The 24,447-nt window shown below is 40.1% G+C and overlaps 1 protein-coding gene across 1 annotated transcript in view; it reads left to right on the top strand.

Moving 5' to 3' along the window:
- Positions 1-1,185: 1,185 nt before the first annotated feature.
- Positions 1,186-24,447, top strand: part of DNAI3 (dynein axonemal intermediate chain 3) — a 72,204-nt gene continuing 48,942 nt past the window's right edge. The window contains exons 1-7 of the mRNA XM_060141917.1: positions 1,186-1,249; positions 1,656-1,694; positions 14,048-14,229; positions 14,824-14,928; positions 17,463-17,612; positions 18,656-18,855; positions 23,931-24,047. Of these exons, the coding sequence (XP_059997900.1) occupies positions 1,186-1,249; positions 1,656-1,694; positions 14,048-14,229; positions 14,824-14,928; positions 17,463-17,612; positions 18,656-18,855; positions 23,931-24,047 (857 nt within the window). The remainder of the gene's footprint in view (positions 1,250-1,655; positions 1,695-14,047; positions 14,230-14,823; positions 14,929-17,462; positions 17,613-18,655; positions 18,856-23,930; positions 24,048-24,447) is intronic.

Below are 24,447 nucleotides of genomic sequence, written 5' to 3'. Positions count from 1 at the left end.
TGGGTCATTTGTAGAGATGTGGATGGACCTAGAGCCTGTTATACATAGTGAAGTAAGTCAGAAAGAGAAAACAAATATATTAAAACATATATGTGGAATCTAGAAAAATGATACAGATAAACCAATCTGCAGAGCAGGAATGGAGATGCAGACATAGAAAATGAATGTGTGGACACAGAGGGGAGGGGGAGGAGGATGAATGGAGAGATTAGGATTGACATATATACACTACCATGTGTAAAATACATAGCTAGTGGGAACCTGCTGTATAGCACAGGGAGGTCAGCTTGGTGCTCTGGTGATCTAGGTGGGTGGGTTGGGGGGTGGGGCGTGGGAGGGAGGTCCAAGAGGGAGGGGATATGGGGATATATGTATACATATGGTTGATTCACTTCATTGTACAGCAGAAACTAACACAACATTGTAAAACCACCATACCCCAATTAAAAAAATGTATATTAAATAAAAGTAGAGTCTGTTTTTAAACCCTGCTGGTCAGACTCCTGAAATCACACTCCTAATCATTTAACAAGATGGGACACAGGTGATCATTGAGGAGATGACAAGGATTTAGTGTCACGGCAGTGATCTTGGCCATACTATGTCCTGTCAGAATTGATGAGTAATTCCATAGCAAACCTTTGGAGGTATTCTCTGACAGTGCAAATTAGGACACAGTGGTTACATGTACCTATGCTAGGACAAAAGTACTATTTAAATTATGTCATTTAAAAATTATGTATGTATGTGCACATGGTGAGTCTGTGTCTGCCCATGGACTTTAAGCCTGTGTTTTTAGCTGGGTCACCTGACAGGGAGCTAGGCACAGGACAGTGCAAAACAGCTCCCTGGAATGGAAACAGGAGCAAGAGGCAGGGGATCCAGTGTCCTCTCTTGTGGTTCCATGGCAGGGCCTGTGGCAGAAACCTTGAAGTGTTGGCAGGTCACCTCCTTGTGCTTCAGTTGAATGGCTCTGCTGGAATGGCAAGATCTCATTAGGAAGATTGTTGTTGCAATAAACCTGTGGTCACAGAACACATTCTGTGAAGATACATGTCGATTTAGCTGAGGGCAAAACTTAGAAAACATATTCTTATGTTTACTAAATGATAATGCTTACTATTTGGAACTGTAACCCAGAATTTACTAATGATATTCTCTCTTTATGCAGCCTAAGTTAGAGCCATGGCTCCAAAACGTCAAAAACAAAAGCGCTCAAAACGTGGCAAAACCAAGATAACGTTACCTGGTAGGACTGTTTTTTCATCAATGGGATTTTTATGGATTTAGTATTCGTATATATATTAGCAGCCAAAACGATCATGGTTTTATGTCTCAAATAAATGTTTTTGCTGTCATAAAGTCAAACACAAGTGGAATTCAAAACACGGGGATTTATTATTATTTTTATTCATTTCATTAAAATATCAATTAAATGTCATATCATAAATGTCATAGCAAATATATCACTATGAGATAATTCTGTAAGAAAGACAATTATTCAGTTTCTATTTAATTATTCGTAAAATAGCTTAAGTCTTCACTGTGTATTTGCCGTATGTTTTATGTTTTAAGCCTTGGTAGAAGATTGTAGTAAACTAAGATACATATTCGACTCAAAAATGTAAATTTGACATCATTTTATTATATTCTAGTTAGTGAAGAAGCAGAACCTGTGAATATGGAGAGCATGGGTAAGTGGAAATACAATTTAGAATTTACGTCCCCAGTTCTACTACATTTTAATATGCAATAAGCAAGGGAGAATATTACAGATTGAAATGATTGATCAAAATGTGCATGGACTAAAGTTACATCATGTCATTTGGAATATAAAATAAAATTTTTAAAGAAAAAATAAAAAGTAAGAGTGGAAGAGAGAATTTCAAACTGAGAAATAGACTTGGACCAAGCAGTCCCTTAAAAATCCAACATTGTATGATTATTGAGAGGCCTTTTATAACTGTAAAGTGTGTTGTCTGCAAGTCATTACTTTTATTATAATAGTATTTTTCAAACTCTGATCATGGGCAATATTTATCTGTACACTACGGTGGGGTTCCGCTATTTCAAGGAAAGAGGCTGATTTTTAAGCAAATAAACTAGAACTTAAACAACCGAACTAAAATGGTTCCTACTTTTAGATGTTAAATAATCTTATTCCAACAACTTTTATTTTTGTTGTTGTTGTTGAAACTTTTTCTCAGAGTTGCCTTAGATGATGCACTTCATGTTTAGAAACAGAGGGGAAACAGTGAGGGTGGGGAGGAAGAATCTCTAAAAGCCTTGCTGGTCATTGTAAAGATTTTGGCTTTTAGGATGGGGAGCTGTTGGTATTTAAGCAGAGAGGTAACATGATCTGACTTACTTTTTTTTTAATTTAACATCTTTATTGGAGTATAATTGCTTTACAATGGTGTGTTAGTTTCTGCTTTATAACAAAGTGAATCAGTTATACATATACATATGTCCCCATATCTCTTCCCTCTCGTGTCTCCCTCCCTCCCACCCTCCCTATCCCACCCCTCTAGGTGGTCACAAAGCACCCAGCTGATCTCCCTGTGCTTTGTGGCTGCTTCCCACTAGCTAGCTATTTTACGTTTGGTAGTGTATATATGTCCATGCCACGCTCTCACTTTGTCCCAGCTTACCCTTCCCCCTCCCCATATTCTCAAGTCCATTCTCTACTAGGTTTGTGTCTTTATTCCCGTCTTGCCCCTAGGTTCTTCATGACTGCTTTTTTTAGATTCCATATATATGTGTCAGCATACAGTATTTGTTTTTCTCTTTCGGACTTACTTCACTCTGTATGACAGACTCTAGGTCCATCCACCTCACTACAAATAACTCAATTTTGTTTCTTTTATGGCTGAGTAATATTCCATTATATATATGTGCCACATCTTCTTTATCCATTCATCTGTCAATGGACACTTAGGTTGCTTCCATGTCCTGGCTATTGTAAATAGAGCTGCAATGAACATTGTGGTACATGACTCTTTTTCAATTATGGTTTTCTCAGTGTATATGCCCAGTAGTGGGATTGCTGGGTCATATGGTAGTTCTATTTGTAGTTTTTTAAGGAACCTCCATACTGTTCTCCATAGTGGTTGAATCAATTTACATTCCCACCAACACTGCAAGAGGGTTCCCTTTTCTCCACACTGTCTCCAGCATTTATTGTTCGTAGATTTTTTGATGATGGCCATTCTGAACGGTGTGAGATGATATCTCATTGTAGTTTTGATTTGCATTTCTCTAATGATTAATGATGTTGAGCATTCTTTCATGTGTTTGTTGGCAATCTCTATATCTTCTTTGGGGAAATGTCTATTTAGGTCTTCTGCCCATTTTTAGATTGGGTTGTTTGTTTGTTTGATATTGAGCTGCATGAGCTGCCTGTAAATTTTGGAGATTAATCCTTTGTCAGTTGCTTCATTTGCAAATATTTTCTCCCATTCTGAGGGTTATCTTTTCATCTTATTTATGGTTTCCTTTGCTGTGCAAAAGCTTTTAAGCTTCATTAGGTCCCATTTGTTTATTTTTGTTTTTATTTCCATTTCTCTAGGAGGTGGGTCAAAAAGGATCTTGCTGTGATTTATGTCATAGAGTGTTCTGCCTATGTTTTCCTCTAAGAGTTTTATAGTGTGTGACCTTACATTTAGGTCTTTAATCCATTTTGAGTTTATTTTTGTGTATGGTGTTAGGGAGTGTTCTAATTTCATTCTTTTACATGTAGCTGTCCAGTTTTCCCAGCACCACTTATTGAACAGGCTGTCTTTTCTCCACTGTATATTCTTGCCTCCTTTATCAAAGATAAGGTGACCATATATGCATGGGTTTATCTCTGGGCTTTCTATCCTGTTCCATTGATCTATCTTTCTGTTTTTGTGCCAGTACCATACTGTCTTGATTACTGTACCTTTGTGGTATAGTCCGAAGTCAGGGGGCCTGATTCCTCCAGCTCCGTTTTTCTTTCTCAAGTTTGCTTTGGCTATTCGGGGTCCTTTGTATTTACATACAAACTGTGAAATATTTTGCTCTAGTTCTGTGAAAAATGCCAGTGGTAGTTTGATAGGGATTGCATTGAATCTGTAGATTGCTTTGAGTAGTATAGGCATTTTCACAATGTCGATTCTTCCAATCCAAGAACATGGTATATCTCTCCATCTATTTGTATCATCTTTAATTTCTTTCAAGGATCTCATTCAGATTTCACGAAGAAATTAAAACCTTTACAGACAAGCAAAAGCTAAGAGAATTCAGCACCACCAAACCACCTCTACAACAAATGCTAAAGGAACTTCTCTAGGCAAGAAACACAAGAGAAGGAGAAGACCTACAATAACAAACCCAAAACAGCTAAGAAAATGGTAATAGAAACATACATATCAATAATTACCTTAAATATAAATGGATTAAATGCTCCAACCAAAAGACATAGATTGGCTGAATGGATACAAAAACAAGACCCGTATATATGCTGTCTACAAGAGACCCACTTCAGACCTAGGGACACACACAGACTGAAAGCGAGGGGATGGAAAAAGATACTCCATGCAAATGGAAATCAAAAGAAAGCTGGAGTAGCAATTCTCATATCAAACAAAATAGATTTTAAAACAAGGACTATTACAAGAGACAAAGAAGGACACTACATAATGATCAAGGGATCAATCCAAGAAAAAGATATAACAATTGTAAATATTTATGCACCCAACATAGGAGCACCTCAATACATAAGGCAAATACTAACAGCCATAAAAGGGGAAATCGACAGTAACACAATCATAGTAGGGGACTTTAACACCCCACTTTCACCAATGGACAGATCATCCAAAATGAAAATAAATAAGGAACCACAAGCTTTAAATGATACATTAAACAAGGTGGACTTAATTGATATTTATAGGACATTCCATCCAAAAACAACTGACTTATGTTTTTAAAGGGCCACCCTGGCTACTCTTTTGGGAATTGCAGGGGCAAAGACAGAGGCAGAGACTAGTTAGGAAGCTATTGCAACAATCTAGGAAAGAGGTGATGGTGGCCAGGCCAAGGGAGCAAAGGGGTTGCAGGTGTGGTGTGTGAAGGCAGGGAGGTGGTGGGAGGATGTTAGCTAACAATAAATAGCATTGGAACTGGGTGTGCTGCCCAAAAAATGTTTAATGAATGCACCACCCAGAAACTTGGGAGTTATCTTTGACCCCTTTCTTCCCGTCAACACCTCCTCACTTGCATCTAAAGCATACCAAGTCCTGTCAATTCAACACCTAAAACATATCTCAAACCCATTCAATTCACATAATCTCCACATCTGCAACCTTAGCCTCCCCGTCCCTCACTTAGATTAGATCCTTAATCCCTAACCAGTATCCCTGCTTCCACTCAGCCTCCTTCAATGCATTCTGCACACAGAAGCCCTCTGACTTGGCTCTTTCCTGCTTAAACTCTCCCATGGCTTTTCTTTGTCCTTATAGTGGTCCTGGCTCCACCTTCCTCTCTGACCTTGTCTCTCTATCCTTCACCTCCATCTACAGCTCATCAGCCTTACTTAGCACAAAACATACTGAATTTGTTCCTGCCTCAGGACCTTTGCTCTTGCTGTTCCCAATGCCTGGATAAGCCTTCCATGCACCTACCTCCTTCTCATCATTCAGATCCAGACTCCAATCTAATCTCTGCAAGAGGCCTTCCTTGAAGGCATTTCTTTCACCTAGTACCCTATTTTATTGCCTTCATAGCACTTATAATTCTGAAGTTAAAGTACAGTCAATTCTCATTATTCATGGAAGTTCTATACAGCTGCTGCAAACGCTGAATTAGCAGATACTGAACCATTGCTCCTAGGGAAAATACAGGATTGGGTTCCTCCAAGCCTCTGGTCACAACATTTCATTAACCAACTAATACATAACCTTGTTTTATGTGTGTTTCTCTTTAAAGACGACTTATTTAATATATATTGCTGATTCATTAACATTGAACTCACAGCCAACAGCACTATAATTCATGCCTGACTGATGCTTATCTAATACACATGTTTTCTTGTAAAACATATCACAGCCTTCTTGCACTTAGAAACACTAGACAGCACTTTAGCAGTAAGCTTGGGGACCATTTTACATAGGCAAATCACCAATACAAAGCACAAAAATGTGAAAAATGTGGTACTATATAGACAGTGGAAAGACACTGTTTGCAGTATGAGAGCACATGGAAGATGGTAGAGCATCATCTTGTCTGACCTTACCTGGCAATGTGCACATCAGGCAATTCACATTTTTTGTCACTTTAAGCATGCCCACTAATGAACGTGAAAGCGCCACAACTATCGATCTTGGGATTACAAATACATTTTAGCAAGTGAATTTGCAAATATAAAATTTATGAATGAGGATGGAGCATATTTATTTGTTTATGCATTTATAACACGTAGCTGTTTACATACATACCCATGCTGGCCCTCCCTTGTGTGTGCTCTCTCTCTCTTTCTTTCTCTCTCTCTTTTTTTCACACACACAAGCTTCAGGGGAACAGAAACTCTTGTTCACCCCTCTACCCCAATGCCTATCTTGATACAGAATAAGCACGCAATAAATATTTGTTGATTGATTGAATAAATGAATGAATTGCTTTCCCTGTTCTTCCTGTTTAGACAGACCACCAGCACTACCACCCTCCTTAGTTCTATGTTCTATCTCTCACCCTATTTTCTCCTAGATAGCACTTGTCACCATTTGTCCTTATGTATTTCTGAGTGTATTTATCTATTTAATGTCTGTCTCCCCCTCTAGATTGTATACCCTGGCACTAGCACCATGCTTTTCACATAGTAGCTGCGTAGTAAATATTTCCTGACTAAATAATTAACTGGTAAGCAAATCCATGGACCTGAGAATGGGCATGGTGGAGAGGTGTCAGCTGAAAGTATATGGGCTGAAAAATAGATGTGAGTATGTTTCTTTAAGGAGAAAAAAAAAAAGAAAAAGAAATCTTAGCACTTTGTAGTGAGACTTGAGGGTAGGTTTTGACTTAGCATCCCCTTATTTTACAGCCTCTCTCTCCACCCCCAGACTCCCCTCAGGCAACACCAGGACCGTCTGACTTCCTTGATGTGGGGTCTGACATTGTCAGCTGTCACTCAGGACTTGTGGCTGTTATGCTGCAGGGGACTAGATTTCCCTTTCCTACCAAGGAACCAAGGGAGCAATAGACTAGCTAAAAACTGTCTCCTAATTAAGGCAAGTCTGGAGGTTTCTAGAGAAGAGGTATGATTTTTACATGTAGTTAACATTTACGGAGTAACAGCTTTGTGCCCGGCATACCCCTCAACCCTTCAGCTCTAGGAAGTAACATTGCTGTGGCCATTACAAGATGGAGGTGCTGTGACTCCCAAAAGTTAAATAATTTACCCAAATTATAAGACACACTTTAATACAGGTTAGAGTATCTGTGGTGTATTAATGGTCTATTGCTGCTATAACAAATTACCACAAATTTATTATCATACAATTTTAGAAATCAGGAGTCTGAAATTACTTTCACTGGGGTAAAGTCAAGGTGTTGGCAGTGCTGGTTCCTTCTGGAGGCTCGGAAGGGATAATCTGTTTTTTTACCTTTTTCACCTAATGGCTCCCTGTGTCCATTGACTCTTGGCCCCTTCCTCTGTCTTCAAAGCCAGCAGCATAGCATCTTCTAATCTTTCTCTGGCGTAGACCTCTGCCTCCGTGTCACATGTCCTTCCTTGGCACTGACCCTCCTGCCTTTCTCTTATAAGGACGCTTGTGATTACATTGGACCCACCTCAGGAGCCCAGTAATCTTCCCATCTCAAGATCCTGAACTTAATCACACCTGCAAGTCCCTTTTGGCATGTAAGGCAACATATTCACAGGTTTCAGAAATTAGGACATGGATATCTTTGGGGGGACATTATTCTGTTTACCACAAGTGATTAATAACACAGTTTTTGGAATTAAACAGATGTGGTTTGAATCATAATTCTGCCACTTAATGACTGTGTGACCACAAACAACTTCACCTCTCTGGGCCTCTGCTTCCTCATCTGAAGAATGAGGTAGTGATACCTACCTCATGAGCTTGTTGCAGAAGTTAAATTAGGTAGTCCATGCACATTTCCTTACAGAGGGCTGTCTCAGAGAAGGTTTGCATTTTACTGTTGTTAGTATAAAAACAAAATACTATAAAGATAGAGAAATAGGGAATTCCCCTGAGGTCCAGTGGTTAGGACTCCGCACTTTCACGGCCAAGGGCCCGGGTTCATTCCCTGGTCAGGGTACTAAGATCCCACAAGCTGCACGGCGCGGCCAAAAAAAAAAGATAGAGAAGTAGATCGGTGAATGAGAATAAGGAGTCCAAAACTATATTCACATATATATGGTCGATTGATTTTCAACAAAAGTAAGTACAAAGCCAGTTCAGTGGAGAAGAGATAGTCTTTTCAACAAATGATGCTGGAACAGTTGGATATTTACATGCAAAAAAGTGAACCTCAATCCATATCGCACATTATGTACGAATATTATCTCAAAATAGATCATAGACCTAAACATAAAACCAAACATTATAAAACTTCTAGAAGAAAACATAGGAGAAAAATCTTTGTAACCTTGGATTAGCAAAGATTTCTGAGATACAACACCCCAAACTGTAACTCTTAAGAAATCTTTGCCTAATTCATTTTTTCTTTTATGAAATACTAGTCAGAAATATAAAGGAATGAGCTACTGCTACGTGCAGCAACATGAGTGAATCTCAAAATAATTGTGCTGAGCAAAAGAAGACAAACAAACAAAAAGTGTTGTGCAATTTTTAAGGAAATGTGCATGGACTACCTAATTTAACTTCTGCAACAAGCTCATGCGGTAGGTATCACTACCTCATTCCTCAGATGAGGAAGCAGATGCCCAGAGAGGTGAGTTTTATAACTATTCCATAAAAAACAAACTACTTATCTATAGCAATAGAAAGCAGAGCAATGGTTACCTGGGAGTGAGGAGGGGTGCTGGGAGAAGGGGCAGGAGGAAACTTTTGGGGATTATAGATTTGTTCTTTATCTCCATTGTGATGATGGTTTCATGGGTAAATGCATATGTTTATCAAATTGTACACTTTAAATATATACAGTTTATTATTTATCAATTATATCTCAATAAAACTATTTTTTTAAGTAAACAACAACCAAAATGCTAAAAAAAAGATATGGATGAAATGCACGGGGCTTATTTACATACTCTGGTTCAATATGCAGGACAACTGATGTGTGACCTATGATTTATATTGCACCAGCCTCTTCCTTGCGCGCACAGCAAGATTCCGAGCTAGTTATTTGTGTGGAGCTTGAGTCTGTCTTTGGCTCCTGCTCTACCAAGTGAATAACTGTCATTCACTGCATCCTATACAGTGTATCTCTCTTACCTCCCTGACTATCTGTGAAGGAGGAGGAGGACCATCTCCTGTGCTCTGCTGTGTTCACGATTTTTTTTTTTTTTTTTTTTTGCGGTACGCGGGCCTCTCACTGTTGTGGCCTCTCCCGCTGCAGAGCACAGGCTCCGGATGCGCAGGCTCAGCAGCCATGGTTCACGGGCCCAGCCGCTCCGCGGCACGTGGGATCTTCCCGGACCGGGGCATGAACCCGTGTCCCCTGCATCGGCAGGCGGACTCTCAACCACTGCGCCGCCAGGGAAGCCCTGTGTTCACACTTTTGAGAGAAAGTATGGCCTGCTAGTTACAGTGCAGGGACCTTGGTTTGGATCCTAACTCCCCTATTTCTAACTCCCAGTCCCCAACCTTGGATACCTTACTTGGACTCTGTGGGACTCAGTTTTCTCAGCTAAAAAATGGAGACAGGGCCTTCCTGGTGGCGCAGTGGTTGAGAGTCCACCTGCCGATGCAGGGGAAACGGGTTTGTGCCCCGGTCTGGGAAGATTCCACATGCCGCGGAGCGGCTGGGTCCGCGAGTCATGGCTGCTGAGCCTGCGCGTCCGGAGCCTGTGCTCCGCAACGGGAGAGGCCACAACAGTGAGAGGCCCGCGTATCGCAAAAAAAAAAAAAAAAAAAAAAAAGGAGACAATTACAGGAGCAGCATCTGAATGTTGTTATGAAGAGTAAATGAATTAATAATCCATGTAATGTGCTTAGAATAGCGTCTGGCAGTAGGTGCTTCACAGAAGCTACTATAATTAACATGCTGTTATTTACTCACACTGTTATTCACTCACTGCAGTGACCTGGCCCCCTATCCAGTAGGTCTTGCCCTCGTGGCAGGCACTCCTGACCTCTGTAAGCTTCAGGAGACCCTGCAGCCCTTCTCCTCTGCTCCAACATCCTTCTCACCCTCCTGGACCACTCTGCTAGAGGCACAACTGAGCCCAGAGCCCATCTCATCGCTAATCACCAGAGCCTCATTGTTATATACCTACAGTGCTATCTTCAGTGCAGGCCTCAAAGCCTAAATAACAACAGTTCTTACACTGAATTTAGCCAGAGACCCTTGGGGTGGCCAGTAGCGTCAGGCCTTGCTCTGTTTAGTTTGGCCATTGTTCAGGTAGGGCACGGAGGTACTAGACTCTAGGAGTTCTGTGTAGTCTATTGGCTACTAGTTGCCTGCAGTTATTACCGATTCCCGACCCCAGCCAGAAACAGGCTACTACTACTGCTAACTTCTAGATAAAGGAATGTTAGATCCTCTATTAAAGTTGCCTTGAAAAAGCCCAATTAGTGTAAAAGGATTATTTTTATGACAAATATCCAGCCAGTAGGATTTGAAGTATGTTTAGTGGGAGCAGGTGACATAGAACACCATCTTTGTCAGTGTCCTTCCAGTTTTGTGGAGGGTAGGAAGCTTTCTGGTCTTTGTGAGTACCTCTGTTTATGAAGGGCGGCCACCTCCTTTTTGGCTTCAGCTCAGTGTGGGTCTCACAGTTCCACCTAGTGGTTTTCCAAGACAAAACTCCAAGGTCTGTTATGCATCGGACACTCTACAAATTACGGCTGGCAGTGTGATTTTAAAGGATAACTTGCATGTGAATCGAGTCAACAGCTGTTTTGGGGCAGACGCCGAGGCTGTGGCTGCCCTGCAACGTCACCTCTGCCTCACCAGCAGCCAGGATCTGGGCCCTGAGGTCCCCCCCCCGAGGGCGTGCTGGGGGCCCTGCTGTGTGTGAAGCTCTGGAGACCCCCTCATCCCAGGCGCCAGCACGCTGCTTCCTGTCATAAGCACCCCCGGGATCCTGCATGCCCTCTGGCCCTGGACCATCCCAACCCTGACACCTGGACAGCTCCCGCAGGCACATCGAGAGCGGCTTATCCCGCCAGCCACAGTTGCTGCACTCTAACCCCAAGATCCCCACCCCGAACCCCACAATAAATATGATCTGAAGCAAACAAACAAACAACAACAACAACAAAAACCAGTTGCCTTTGAGCATCCTCTACATGCAGGTGTTAGGGTTAGTATTTTAAGGGGAGATAAAAATGGGCAATTTGTCCCTAATTTATGAACCGCTTGTATTCCAAATGTTTGTTTATTATGCCAACTGATTGCAATTTGGAATATATTTCCATACATAATCAGTGTTATGCATAGGGTCACTAATAATCACCTGAATAATCATATCATAGAGCTTCCAGGGCGAGGGGTCAATGTTTCTGTGGGAAAATAAGCTCGAAATTCCTACTTGAGAGGCTGCATGCACTTTTCGCCTCGAGGACGCACCTGTTGAGCAGTGGGAGGGAGGATGTTGGGACATCCAGGTGTGGGGGGCCTGGAGAGGATGGGAGTGGGTTCTGGGGCCCCCGGAGCATAGAGTTGGGGGAGGGAGTTCTGGGGATAAATGCAGAACTGAACCTGGGGTGGTAGAAGCTGATGGTGATAAAAAGGATAAGAAAATGAGAGGTAGGGTTGAGAGAGAAGATTGACGCAAAACGATAACTTGTCTTCTTCCATCTGCTGTCCCAGGGCTTGCTGCTGCCCAGGACTGACCTGGGGTGGGGGGCAAAGGGACAGGAAGAACAGGAATGGAAGCCTGTTGAACCTCCCCTCCCTCCTCTTTTGAGGGCAATTCTGGGACTGGGGAACCAGAGGAGGGAAGAAGGATTCCCTACCTCACCTTCCTCCCCAGTTCCAGGTTTACTAATACAACCTAATTGGAAAGTCAGTAGCTTTAAAGTGTGAAGAACTAGGGCTTCCCTGGTGGCGTAGTGATTAAGAATCCGCCTGGCAACGCAGGCGACACGGGTTCGAGACCTGGTCCAGAATGATCCCACATGCCGCGGAGCCACTAAGCTCAGGCACCACAACTACCGAAGCCCGCTCTCCCTAGAGGCCGTGCTCCTCAGCAAGAGAAGCCACCGCAATGAGAAGCCCGCGCACCGCAATGAAGAGTAGCCCCTGCTCACCACAACTAGAGAAAGCCCGTGCACAGCAACAAAGACCCAACGCAGGCAAAAATAAATAAATTTAAAAAAAAAAAAGTGTGAAGAACTGAATAACAAGTTTGACTGAAAAAGAGCCCTAGGGAGCAGAGGTACCTATCTAGGGTCAAGGAAAGTTTCTTTAAAACGGGAGACCATTGAGCAAATCAGCATGCTGAGGGCAAACAGCGCAGAGGTAGGAAAGGTTGACGGGAGAGGAAGAGTTGATGGGCTGAGAAGGGTGGAGAGGGGCAGGCAGGTCTTCGAACTGGGGGGAAGGGCAGAAAGACGGGGCCTGTGCTGATGAGCTGGTGGGCAGGGCTGCGGGACATCACAGGATTCTTTGCTGTACAGACACAGAATTTTCTCTGTGAGAGGAAGCAGGGTCACCTGGTGAGAGAGAGCAACAGGTGAAGGGGTGAGGGAGGAGGTGTTTTAGGAGAGCAATACAGGTTTGATAGAGCCTAAGATGGTGCTAATACCTTTGAACCAATAATTTCACTTTTACAACCTATCCTGGGAAAATAATTTGAAAAAGAACAGATACATGTATATGTATAACTGAAAAAAAAATATGAACTGCTATTTTCAACTGTCATTCAGGCCATTTCTGTACATTCTCATCATATATAACTGTCTTGGTTCTTACGCTTTTGTTATTCATTAGATCTTAAGTATTAGTTTTGAGAATTTGACCTTTGTCTTCTTTCAGATTTAAAATATAATGTTAAACCACACACAAAATTTTTTTTAAAACCTAAGAAAATAATTTGAAATGTGATAAAAGTTTATAAACTATATATTTGTTTGTAGAGTTATTTATAATCACTAGAAACAAATGAGAAAAAATGTAATGCTTACCAACAACAGAACAGTTAAAAATTATGCTATAGAATTACATTAACTTAAAATGATGCATTAGAAAAATTATATAATGTCATAGTAAAATTCTAGTGACATAATAGTAAGTATGAAAATCAGGATTTAGAATTTCATTTAAGATACTATATATGGAGTGACTGGAAGGAAATAGAGCAAACGATTAATAGAGGTTCTCTCTTGAGAGATAGAATTATGGGGAATTGTTATTTTCATCTTTTTATCTTTTTGACATTAAAAAATTTTTTTATTTTATATTGGAGTATAATTGATTTACAATGCTGTGTTAGTTTCAGGTGTACAGCAAAGTGATTCAGTTATACATATATCTATTCTTTTTCAGATTTTTTTCCCATTGAGGTTATTATAGAATATTGAGTACAGTTCCCTGTGCTATACAGTAGGTCCTTGTTGGTTATCTATTTTAAGTATAGTAGTGTGTATATGTCAATTCCAAACTCCCAGTTTATCCCTCCCTGCTGTCACATTTCCCCTTTTGTAACGATACGTTTGTTTCCTAAGTCTGTGAGTCTGTTTCTGTTTTGTAAATAAGTTCATTTGTTGACATTTTTTATAATGGATAAACTTACTTTAAAAATATGAACAATGATTTTAAAGTCTTTTAAAATTTTAACCAAGGCAATTATTTAAAGCAAACAATTGCATGTTTCTTAGTGTTAATATTTTAAATGGTTATATTTAATGTCCAAATTCCACTTTGCCTTTCCCAGGTCATCCAGAAATTTATCCTTTAGTGTTAACTAGCAAGACCCAGGAGATATTTAACTGCAGAATAGATGAAGATGTCACAGATGAACAACCTTATAAACTTATCAGAAAAGAAGATATTTTTGCAGACTTTGAAAACAGAGCTGCAGTATCTGATTTCTACCCAGTCAAAAAAATTATTCAGGTAAGTACAGTATCCCTCTTTATTTTTCAGTCCTACCTCAAGAGGTTCCTGATACATAATCACAAAAGTTGGAGAGATTTCTGAGTTCAAATCTGGCATTTCCCATTACTTTGGGCAAATGCTAGCTTGCCCATCCCTCCTTGGGAATCCTTCTTGATGACCCTTTGTGAAAAGCGAACTCCTATCTGTGACATTTTGTCTTACTCCACACCCAGAAAAGCTCATCCTTGCCCAATTTTAGCTAGAAAGGGAACCTACCCTTATTTTCCCATACTGCTTTAATTGTTTAATTCATAATTTTAGTCCTGATTTGTCCGCAAACATGCTACAGAGCACAATACCAAATAAAAGGAATGCTTCCTTTTTTTCCTGTTAGAAATAAAATTGCATGGTAAGTTTCCCTGGATGCATTGTGTTTTAAGAGCGTTTGTAAGTTAATAAAATAACTTTGCAATTTGAGGTTATTAACCATAGGTTAGCACTATGGTTATCTTCTATGATTGATTGATTAAAGAAATATTAATTTTGTGTCAAATCTGAATAAACTGAATGACTACTGAACATTAACCTTCTGTTTTGATTATATTTTTGTAGGAATACCCTGGAGATGAGCTTCTCCTTGTTTACGACGAAGACTTCAAATATGGACTTAACTTTTATCTTATTGGAACTGAAGAGGGCAAGGAAAACTATTTAAATGTAAGCACACCCTAAGCAATCTGTTGATTGTCAGAAGGAAGCAGTACCTCTGGGGGAACTCCAGACATGGTCATGATTATTCTCGTTCAGCTCTGATTCCCTGGGGCCTAGAGTAGGTGGGCTAAGGGTGAGCTAACTCAGACAACTCAGGGTAGCAGATACTCTACTTATTTGCCCTTCATTTACCCAGTGGGACTGGAAACAACAAATCTGGAGTACCACTGCTCTCGGCCATTCCTTGGCCCATATTCCTGCTTCTTCTCTTGCCATCACCATGACTTTGGGTAAGCTACTGAACCTCTCATCTGCAAAATGGTGGCACCAATAGGGCTGTTGTGAAGATTAAATGGGCTGATGCAGGTAAAGCCCTTTGTATAGTGCCTGGCACAAAGCTAAGTGCTCCATAAATTTTTGCTATGATTATTTAAAAGCAAAATTTTTAAAGGACAACCTGGTCAGTGGGCAATTGAGGGGAACAGGGTGTCAAAGATAAGCAGATTATAAAAGAATGGTAGTTTCCAAGGAAGGGAAGTCAGTTCACCTTTGGGATGTTGCGTTCAAAGTGGTCATGAAAGGCAACAGGGTTCTGACACTTGCCTTCCGGTCTGGCATCCTCATGGGGAGGTTTGGTCAAACTGAGGGAGACAGAGGGGTTTGTGTGGTTGTCCAATAAGCAAGAAAAATAAGGAAAGCCATAGAATTTTAAAATATCGAACACTTTTTACATTTGAAATAATTTCTCAGTTAGCCTTAACATTTTCAGTTTTATTTTTATGATTGCTTTATTCTGTGTTTTAATTTTTTTATTATGGTGAAATATTTCAAGTGTATAGAAAAGCACAGATGATGAAACAAATATCTATACAGTCACCACTCAGAATTAACAAATGTTAATATTTTATCATATTTACTTCAAATTCTTTTGAAAGGAAAGAAAATATAAGAGATAATGTTTCACTGCCTCTTATATCCTCCTTAATTCAATTTTTCTAACTTCTCTCTATAAGGAACTATTATTCTAACGTTGTTATATAGTCTTCTGTCCATGGTTTCATACTGTTACCATGCATGTATGCTCCACAAATAATACATTTTATTGTTTCTTTCATTTAAATTTTATATAAAATTGTATTATACAACTTGTTTTGCAACTTTTGTTTTTCACCAAATTGTAAAATTCTAGGATCTATTCATGTTGATACGTTTAAAATCATATACATGTAGATTGAGTTTGTTCATTGCAACTGTTTTATGAGATTTTTATCTTCTGACTATACCAAAATGTATCAACCCTTTTCCCTATTGATATTCATCTGGTTGCCCATTTTTTCACTATTATGAATAAAGTAGCAGTGAACATCTATATATCTATATATGTACCTGTATCTATATCTTTATCTGTCTGTATATCTTCTTGTGGACATCTTGGTTTAAAAAACATTTGCTCTTTATAATTTAATGGATATCATATTTATTCATACATATAATCCTCTCATCAGAAAAACATTTCATTAAATCAGAGAAAATTAGTTTTATATTTTATCAAGTTTTAGCATTCCATATTCTTAAACGCATACAGTAAATGCTTTTTTCTTACCACACATCTTTTCCTTTTTTTCCTCTCCCCTCTTGATTCTTTCATCTTCTTTATATATATATATCCTTGATCTCTTTCTTTTTTGTCATTCTTCCTTTTTTTTTTTTACATAGTTTCCCTCTCATAGTTGAAAAGCATGAACCAACAAAGAAGAAAAATAATAAGAGCTTAACGAATTTATATAAAAGCAAAGTTTATAACCTAAATTTGGTAATATGTATATATATTTGCTGAACTTGTCTCTTTTTTATTAATTGAAGTGTAGTTGATTTACAATGTTGTGTTACTTTCAGGTGTACAGCAATGTGATTCAGTTTTATATACATATGTGTATATATGTATATATATATTCTTTTTCAGATTCTTTTCCCTTATAGGTTATTACAAAATACTGAGTAGAGTTCCCTGTGCTATACAGTAGGTCCTTGTTGGTTATCTATCTTATATACAGTAGTGTGTATATGTTAATCCCACCTCCTAATTTATTCCTCCCCCCTTTCCCTTTGGCAGCCATAGGTTTTTTTCTGGTAATATATTTTATTTTATTTTTTAATATATTATTTTTAAAACTTTTATTATTATTTATTTTATTTATTTATTTTTGGCTGCGTTGGGTCTTTGTTGCTGCGCACGGGCTTTCTCTAGTTGGGGTGAGTGGGGCCTACACTTCGTTGCGGTGCGCGAGCTTCTCATTGCGGTGGCTTCTCTTGTTGCGGAGCGTGGGCTCTAGGCGTGTGGGCTTCAGTTGTGGCTCACGGGCTCTAGAGTGCAGGCTCAGTAGTTGTGGCGCACGGGCTTAGTTGCTCCGCGACACATGGGATCTCCCCAGCCCAGGCCTCGAACCTGTGTCCCCTGCGTTGGCAGGCGGATTCTTCACCACTGCGCCACCAGGGAAGCCCTGGTAATACATTTTAGAATCCTATTTATTTTATTGCAGCCTCCAGAAGTTCCAGAAGAGCAAGAAGAATATAAAGAGCATATTCCTGAAGACATATATATTTATAAGCCACCTATCTCTAAACCATGGGTTTCTCTGGGCAGTGAAAAAGAAATTGAGGAAGAATCGGTTAAAGAATCCACAAAAGAGGTAAGCAGCTTGAATATGATGTCTAGCCGTCACCTCCCTATAGCTGAGCAACACGTATTCCCGAGGGATCAGTGTGGTTTGCTGTGTTTGCTGCAGGGATATGGCTTTTTTTGATAGAAGAATGGTCACTGTCTTAGGGGGGTGTTATGGGCTGGACTGTGTCTCCCTCCAAAAGATAAGTTGAAGTCCTAAACCCCAGTACCTCAGAAAGGAAATGAGGGGAGTTTTATCCAATACGGCCGGCGTCATTATAAGAAGACGCTCCTGTGAAAACATAGAGACACAGGGAGGACGCCATGGAAGACAGAGGCAGAAATTGGAGTGATGTATCACAAGCCAAGCAACACCTAGGATTGCTGGCCATCACATCAGAAGCTGGGAGCAGGCAGGGAACAGATTCCGCCTCAGAAGGAACCAACCCTCCAACACCTTAGTTCAGACTTCCAGCCTCCACAACCAAGAGAGAATAAATTCCTGTTGTTTTAAGCTACCTAGTCTGTGGTATGTGGTTACAGCAGCCCTAGGAAACTAACCAAGTGGCATTCCCAGATCAGCCCCTGAGAGGAGCAATCGTGTGCAAGTGATTTATTATGAAAGAGAATAGGAAAGCAGCAGGACTGAGACAGAAGCCCTGCAAGGGTACACTCTCAGGCAAAAGTCTGACAGAGTGAAGGCTTCAGCCTGCACCTCTAGGGAACTCTGGAGTGTAAATTATACCTCAGAGTTGTCCCAAACAGAAGCAAAAGAGATGGGCTTCCATATGTCACCCACCAGTCCATTGCTGGTCTGGATATGAACTTCCAGTCACTTCCCGTTCTTTGTACCTTCAGGCAAAGTGGTCCTGGTAGCTCTAGAGCATCCTCCACAGAAGAGAGGTAGGTGGCTGGTGGCTGTGGGAACAGAGAGCAAAAGGACCTGGAAAGGTGCACAGAAAGTACACAAAGGGGTCCAAGAGGATGTGGGCAGAGCACCAGTGTTATCGACCACACATCATTTTTCTCCAGAGACTCGATTGTTTCCTGTACTGCTTACATGTGTTGCAGATTACATATATGATTTCTCGAAAACGAAGTGAATTTGGTGCCCCAGTTAAGTTCAGTGACCAGAATGCTTCCAGCGTAAAAGATGCCTATATTGAATGTACAGCCTACCCAGATAAAAAGTTTACCCTTAAGCAACTTGAGAGAGATGTTGGCATGCAAGTAGTCCCCAAAATCAAGGACACAAGTACTCAGACAAGATGGTAAGTATGTGATGAATTTATATGTATTTTCAAAGGCAATTGTGGTAAAATCCAGCAACATCCATGATTACTTTGAGAGATCTGTATAATAGAAATGCATTGACAGTGATGTCAGACCTCCACAGAGTAATTCAGCTCAAGATCTAATTATAGGCAACAATGCCTTTTAACAATCTTACTAGGAAAATGAAATACAAGTATATAAGACTGTAAAGATTATGAAGTGGGAAAATGAGCAATGCTGTTAATAACTGTAGTACTTCTCTCAGAGAAGGGGACCTGGTCATCTCATCTGAAATATGACCATTGCCTTCTAACTTGTCTATTCTACTGCCTAAGTGATCATTCTTACGTACCAAATCAGATTGTTTTACTTCACTACTGCCCAAATCTCTTCCATGTCTCTCCATCTCATCCAGAGCCGTTAGGATGACATATAAGGTCCTCCTTCCTTCATGACAAGGCACTGTCTGCCTGTCCAGCCCTGTTCCCAAGCAAGCCCTCTGTGCTCTAGCCTATGAGCTACTTCCAGCTCCCAGAATACCTGCTCTCCCATGTTTTCCTGCCTTTGCCCTTGCTATTCCTCTGCATAAAATGCCCTTCACTACCTTACCCACCCCTCTTCACCCTTTAAGTTCCAGTTCAGTACCCCCTCCTCTATGATTTCCTAGAAACTCCAGGTAGAGCTGATCACTCTGTCCTCTGGGTTCCCACTAGAGCTTAGAGGTATCTTTACTGTAGTACTGATGACCCATATTTTATTCATCTGCTCACCTGTCTGCCTTAAATCCTGAGCACTTTGAGACTACAAATGATTAATTAAATTTGTAATTTAATTAAAATTTATCCAGTGAATGAATTGATGTAAAATTGATTGCTGAGGGAATGTTTTGGGGACTTGAGCTCGGCTTTGAATGTTGTATAAATCTGAAGACATATTTAGGTAATCTATGCATATTTTTTAGGATTAAAAATGTTATTTTGAAATAATTTTAGATCTATAAAAGATAAGCTACAAATGTTGAATATGATTTGGAGACATAGAGAAAGGGAAAACATCCCAGATTTTTTTAAATGACCTGAACATCTAGGGGGTGGGATGAACAGAGTCTGCATGGGACCACAAGGTGACCAGCCTGGGTAGCGTGGAGGGAGCAGCAGAGACAAGCAGATTCTCTGTGGCAGACAATAGGGAATTTTGGCAAGGTCTGAAGCAAGGGAGAGGCAAGATTAAAGCTATTAAAGTAAGATGAGCCAGGCAGTATGTATTGGAGTGCAGAGGGAAAAAAAAAAAAACCTGGAGTTGAGGAGATTGGCCAAATGGGAATCTACTGTAACTAAACCAGGTAAAGTAAGGTGGTATCAGCAAACCAAGAAGAGAGGGTGAAGAGGAGACATGTATAAATACAAAATGCTGTAACTCCCATCATTAAAGCCAACAAACAAAAAACTGTTTCAACCTTTCTGGCTATTAGCTACTTTCTCTGCTTTTTTTTTTCTTTTTCTTTTTAACAACAAAACTCCTCACAGCAGTTTTTCACATTCTCTAGTTGTACCTTCTCTTCCAGTCTGCCTTGAGCCCACTCTAGTCTTAACAAGGTCACCAAAGACCTGCAGTGGTCTGATCGCCTAATCCCATTTTCAGACACCCTCTTTCTCCGCTTCTCATCAGTATTTAACATGGTTGACTATTTCTCCTTCTTGGCTTATGGGCAATACTCAGTGTACCCCTCCTAACTCACTGGCAGCTGCTTCTCAGTCTCTTTTACTGGATCCTTCTCCTTCCAATTTCTAAATATTAAAGGACCCCAAAGCTAACTCCTTTTGATGTTTTCTCTAACTACGCTTAATCCCTGGGTGAATTTGTTCATTCCTGTGGTGTTACCTATTATCTGTTTGCTGGAGGATCCCAAATCTATACCTTCAACTTCAGTCTCTCCCCTGAACTCTACACTCATTTATTCATCTGCTTCCTTAAGTATCTAATAGGTGTTTCAAAGTTAACATGCCCTATTTTCAAACCTGAAACTCCCTGAATCTTCCTCATCTCAGTAAATGGCACTGATCTTCTTGTAACTACTCAGACCCCAAACCTTGAATTTTCTTGGGTCTATCTTCAAAACATATTCACTGCTATCACCTTGGATCAAGCCATGATCATCTCTTGCCTGGATTACTGGAATGCACCCTAACTGGGCTTTCTCCATCCATCCTTTCCCTCCTACATTCTGTTCTTCATAAAAGAGCCAGACTAATCCTGTTAAAATGCAAGTCATATCATGTCACTGACAAAAACCCTCCTATGGCTTCCCATCCTGAAGGAACCTACAAGGCTTCATGTGATCTAAATTCCATCTGCCCCTCTACCCTCATTTCTCACAATTCCCCTGGTTCATCTATTCCAGCCCCACTGGCTTCCTTGTTCCTTGAATTCACCAAGCATTGTCTCCCTTCTCTCACCTTCGCCTCACCACCACTTAGAACTGAAGCTCCATGAGACTGGAACTTTGTCTATTTTGTTTACTTCTATATTCCCAACTCCTAAGACAGTTCCTGGCACATATTTATTAAATGGAGCGGGAAAAGGAACCAAGGAAGGGAAGGAGGAGGAGAATGATCAAGTTAAGGAAGAATGTGCAGAGTCACTGACTTGAGTTCAATGTTTAGAGAAGAGCCATGAAATATACAGTGAGAGAGGCTGTGACCAGGAGAATCGTGGGTCCTCAGTGTGGACCATAGTACAAAACATGCTTTTCAGATCTCTGTGAACCAAAGGATCAGGAACCATGAAAATGTAATGTTAAAGTTAGAGCACATGTACCTAGATACCATGGGTCAGGACAAGACATGGGTCAGAAACCGGGGAGGCAGAAGACAGACAGGCCAAACCAAAAGAGATGAAGAGAAAGACAAGGACTGGTAGTCAAGTCTTGGCAGAGAATTAGGACATCAAAGATCATTAAACACCAAGAAGTAAGGGTAAGACAGGAAAGAGAGAGGTGATTCATTAGTACAAAAGAAACTTAGATTTTGAGAAAAATTTCTTAGTCAAGACAACTAGAGATTTCTATTTTTCTACCAGGTTGCAGAAAAGAAATGAGTCAGCCAAGGTAGACTCACGAGGTAGACTCAGAAAGGGAGAGTGAACTTCTAACAACAGGGACCCTAACCACAGGACTCTAGATTTATTAGGCTCTCAATGAATGTTAACTGATAATGATGAACAGTTGTTTCTATGTAGATGGAGGGAATAGATGAGAAATAACGGCAGGTCTTGACCCACAAAGTGGGGTGGTGGGGGGGAGTAAATCAAAGGGAATTCAAATGGTTCAAATCCAGGTGACTTGGGAGAATGCTGGTACCACTTACTAAGATCAGAAATTAGGTGGAAAAGATGGGATATATGATTGTGATGGAAGAAGTAAAAAAACAAAATCAAAGATGAGGTTCAAAGAGTAATGACAATGAAAGCAAATGTTTACAGTGTCCTTACCACATACCAGGCATTCTTCTAAGAATCAATACTTTGCACATATCAACTCAATTAATCCTCACAACTGCCCTCTGAGGTGGGCACCATCTCCATTTTACAAATAAGGAAACTAAGGCAAAAAGAGGTTAAAAATGAAAGCTCAATGTTTAGAACATAATTTAAATTTAAAGCAATAATGAATAGATCTGCTGAGAAACAACAAAACAAATCACATTTTAAAAAATAATAGTGACTCAGTCATATTGCTACTTTGATGAAACCACCAGGCACCATATAATTTCTTACTTAATCCTACCTGGAGGGTACTAGTGTGGGATAGAAAATTAAAGATGACGGTAAGATCTGAACCCAAGTCTCTGGTTCCAGCACCAGCATTCTTTCTTTCCATCACTCTGTCTTCTGCCATGGATACTGATCTAGGCAGGGAAAAAAAGAATGAATTGTTCAATTAAATATAAACAAAACTCTCTTTACCGCTCTGTTTGATTACTCTCCATTAATATACTTGCCTCTCAGAGACATTTTCCTGACATTTGTTCAACAACACAGGTTAAATACAACCTAATTTTTTTTGAGCACTTAAAATGTCCTAGGCACTGTTTTAAAAGCTTTGCATCTATTAACACATTCAATCCTTACAATGACACTGTGAGCTAGGGACTTTCAGAATTTCTTTTAGGGATGAAAAGCCAGGCACAGAGAGGTTAAATAATTAGCTCAGGGTCACATAGCTTGTAAGTGATAGAACCAGGCTTCAAAGCCAGGCAGCCTGTCACCAGAGTGCACTCTCTTAAGGACTTGCCATATGATCTTTCTACAGCCCCACACCCTAAGATCAAGGAGCTCACTCAGTCTAGTGGGTGAGACTCACAAAGCCCAGAGGTACAATACAATGGGTTGTGTTCAAGGGTGGAGGTGAACACTGAGAGTGGACTGGATGCCATAAGTTTTCTCCCATAGATGGTGCTGCCATTACTGCCAAAGTGTAACTTGTTCCAGGTTTTGTATATTTAGAGCAGAGTTTCTCAACCTCAACACTACTGGCTGGATAATTCTCTGTTGTGGGAGAGCTGCCTTATGCACTCTAGCATCCCTGGGCTCTACCCTCTAGATGCCAGGAGCTCTTCCCAGTTGTGACAGCCAACATTGTTTCCAGACATTACCAAGTATTCCTGGATTGAGAAGATGGAACAGGATCGCACTGGTTGAGAAAGACTGATTTAATGAAATGAAGAAAGAATGATACACAAATGTGACAAAATGTTAATAATTAATGAATCTGGGTAAAGAATGTATGGGAATTTCTTATACCCTTCTTACAACTTTTCTGTAAGTTTAAAATGATAGCTAAATATTTTTTTTACAATAAAGAGCTTGTTGATTATGTCAAAGAGAAATTTACAAATACTTTGAATGGCAGCCAACATCAATTGTCTAGGATAAAGAAAAAATTCAATATGTAGAATTTAAGTATAAAATAATATCCTAATATTGTCACAGAGAAAAATCTTTGCCCTGTTATGACCTATATTTGCTTGTCTTTGATCTAACTTTTGGTGTTCGATTTCTTTCAATATATTAGGACATATCCCAAAAATGCTACTACGCAATATTATCCAAGAGAATTTTCGGAAGAAGAAAAAGACGCACTGGGACAATCAAAGACTTTGACTGAGTTTCTTAACAATGTGTCTATAAGGTAAAAATTGTATATTAAATTTAAAAAACATAAAATGTATATGTTTACTTATAATAATAGGTCTGAAAAAACAACTCTGTACCTGGTGTACAGATAGAAAGTATGAAGACAGTTATCAGGTACTCATGAGCATGTGACACATTCTACAGATCCTCAGTCTTTCTTTCCCTTCTATTGCTAAGCAACAGGCTAGACCTTCTAAGCTAGGGCCACACCAAACAGTGTCAGCCTAGAAGGTGTATATAGTTGAACGTGTGAGGATGTTTTCCTAACGGAAAATTAACATTTATTTACCATGGTTTCCCTTATTTAAGTCTTTTTCTTCACTCCTCAGTCCCCTTCTTAGCTTCATTGATTTTTACAGGATTACAAAGGTGAGGATGTTGCAGACATTGAAGAT

Source organism: Lagenorhynchus albirostris, chromosome 2, assembly GCF_949774975.1.
Source record: "Lagenorhynchus albirostris chromosome 2, mLagAlb1.1, whole genome shotgun sequence".
Classification (NCBI taxonomy): domain Eukaryota; kingdom Metazoa; phylum Chordata; class Mammalia; order Artiodactyla; family Delphinidae; genus Lagenorhynchus; species Lagenorhynchus albirostris.
This window is presented reverse-complemented; position numbering and strand designations above follow the sequence as displayed.